Here is a 2,562-nt window from a genome sequence, read left to right on the forward strand (position 1 = left end):
TGTGGTTTCAATCTGTTCCGCATTATCTTCAACATAACCTTACTGGGGTGGCTTATTAGACTGATGGTGCGGTAGTTCTGACATAGTTGCAGGTTACCTTTCTTGGGGAGTGTAATCACTAGTGATTATGTCCATGGTGTTGGCCACTTTCCTGTCTGCCAGATCTTGTTGCAGGTGACAGTCAGAGCGCTTATCATGTCCTTTCCCCCTGCCTGTATCAATTCTCCTGGGATGTTGTCCACTCCTGCCGATTTCCCCTTTTTCAGTGCTTTAATTGCTGCTTCTACTTCTTCTCGAAGGATTGGGTGGTTATCGATGTTGGTTGCTGGGGGAACGTTTAGAATCTCCGGGTTTCACGTGGCTTTGTAGTTGTACAATTCTGAGCAGTATTCTGTTCATCTCTTCAAAACGTCTTGTTCCTCTTGTCAGGCATTTTCCTTGTTTGTCTTGAATGGTGGTGGTGCGACCTTTTTAGTGCATGTCAGGTCTTTTACTAATTGATATGCTTTTTTTGCTGTTGTTTGTCCTCGGGCTGCTTTCGATTATTTGGCATTGTTCCTCTATCCAATTTTCTTTTGCCCTTTTCATACTTGTTTTAATTTTTTGGATGACTGCTCTGTACTCCTTCGCACCATCTGGTTGCTTCTTTTCTCCTTTAGTTTTCTCCTTTTGTCACACAGGTTAAGGACGTCAGTTGTGACCGAGGGCTTTTTGACTCATCGATGTTTTCCGAGTATCTGACTAGCTGTTTTAGTCACTGCTGTAGTGAAGGCGTTGATCCACGTGTCCATGTCTGTGTCATTGTTGTTACCAGCATCAACGACAGTGAGTGGTGCACATTTTCCTCCTGTCATGGCTTGGAAGGTTTCTGCTACTTCTGGGCCCTTTCGTTTTTCGAGATCAAACTTCATCCTTGTGTTTCCTTGCTTTTTAACCCTCTTCAGGTGGAGGCGAAAGGTCATCATCACAAGGTTGTGGTCGCTCCCAACGTCTGCTCCTGGGAATGTTCGTGTTTTTCCAATTTTGACACTGGACTGGAAGCGCTTTTTCACCATGATGTAGTCAATCTGGTCGTGATGTTCTCCACTTGGACTGTGCCATGTCCATCTCCGTGATGTAGTCAATCTGGTCGTGATGTTCTCCACTTGGACTGTTCCATGTCCATCTCCGTGATGTAGTCAATCTGGTCGTGATGTTCTCCACTTGGACTGTGCCATGTCCATCTCCGTGATGCTTTGTATTGACCAAACGTGTTTGTCAGCACTAGGTTGTTATAGCTGGCAAATTCCAGGAGCCTTAGACCTCTTTCATTCGCATTATTGTCCACATGTTCCTTTCCAGTTCTTGTGTGCATCCTTTCCTACTTTTGCCTTCCAGTCCCCTTGTACAACAATGGTGTCTTTTATAGGGGTCTGGTCTATCACTTCTTGTATCTGGTCGTAGAAGCCCTCCACAGCCTGCTCATCGTAGTCTGACGTCGGGGCGTATGCCTGAATGATAGTGATGTTGAATGGGACTGCCCTAAGGCGGATGGTAATAAGCCGGCGAGAAATAGGGCGGCAGCCCATGACTGTATTCACGATGTCTTTGTGAATAAAAAATCCAAAGCCATTCATATGCTTGTCCTCTTCTCCTCTGAGGTACAACTTGTGGCCTTCGTGTGTCGTTATCTTCCCGAATTTCTTCCACCGCACTTCACAAAGTCCAAGTACGGCCCATTGATATCTGTCCATCTCGTACGTGAGCTCTTCTAGTTTTCCGGCTGTTCTCAGTGTCCGTACGTTCCATGTGCCAATGGAGATGTTGTTTCTGGCACGGATCTTCTGTGCATCAGTAGCACACTTTTCACCTCCGTTCTGGTGCACAACAGCGGAAGGCGCGGTCCTTGGTGACCCAGGTGACGACCGCTCCGGTATAGTGTACGCTAATTCATTGCTCATTAAACTCAACACCGCACACTTTTTGTAGCAAGCTCGGTACTATGCTAAAACCATAAACAATACAGGGTGTCGTTGTTGGGGTTCAGCCAGAAATTTCAGAGGGGGGGGGGGGGGATACAGTTTGCCCAAAAAGCGGGGGTCAACAGAGTGCTAGATTTGAAGCACAAATGGGCATGACACTGGGCACCCCCCCCCCCCCCCCCCCCGGCAGTTTCCTATGCAACACCCCCCCCTCACCCCCCCCCCACCCCTCCTTTTATACACATACATTGTCTTGTCCTTTTGTTAAAAAATAAAAGAGACGGCCTCGATCAGCTGTTTTGGAGAAATAGTTCCTTAGTTTTAAGGCAACGTCTTGGGGGGGGGGGGGGTATAAACAAAGTAATATAACCATGGTATTTAATTAAAAAGGAACAGCAAATTGAAACGCATGCGACCTCAATGATGGAAGATATGAAAGAAATTTTACTCATTGTATATCACAATGAGTCAATCAAAATAAACCCACTGTCACCCACTAACCACTGAACTGAAAACAACGCAGTCTTGCGGCTCATGCAGCCAGGTAAAAACAAACAAACAAAACTAACACTTAACTACGGTACTTGGTCTAAAAAAAATC

General features: G+C 46.1%; 1 protein-coding gene across 1 annotated transcript; it reads right to left on the reverse strand.

Moving 5' to 3' along the window:
- Window positions 1–1,062: 1,062 nt before the first annotated feature.
- Window positions 1,063–1,940, reverse strand: LOC101861421 (craniofacial development protein 2-like). The gene is made up of 2 exons (XM_005091706.2): window positions 1,365–1,940; window positions 1,063–1,233 (listed from the first exon to the last, which is right to left on the reverse strand). The coding sequence occupies exons 1-2, from the start codon at window positions 1,938–1,940 to the stop codon at window positions 1,063–1,065; spliced, it is 747 nt and encodes a 248-aa protein (XP_005091763.2).
- Between the last annotated feature and the right edge of the window lie 622 nt (window positions 1,941–2,562).

Source organism: Aplysia californica, unplaced genomic scaffold (genome assembly GCF_000002075.1).
Source record: "Aplysia californica isolate F4 #8 unplaced genomic scaffold, AplCal3.0 scaffold00034, whole genome shotgun sequence".
Taxonomy (NCBI): domain Eukaryota; kingdom Metazoa; phylum Mollusca; class Gastropoda; order Aplysiida; family Aplysiidae; genus Aplysia; species Aplysia californica.

Coding starts and splice junctions, on each gene's coding strand:
- LOC101861421 (XM_005091706.2), bottom strand. CDS start 1,940: ATGAGCAATGAATTAGCGTACACTATACCGGAGCGGTCGTCACCTGGG. Junction 1,234..1,364: donor AAGGGGACTGGAAGGCAAAA/GTAGGAAAGGAT, acceptor GTCAATACAAAG/CATCACGGAGATGGACATGG.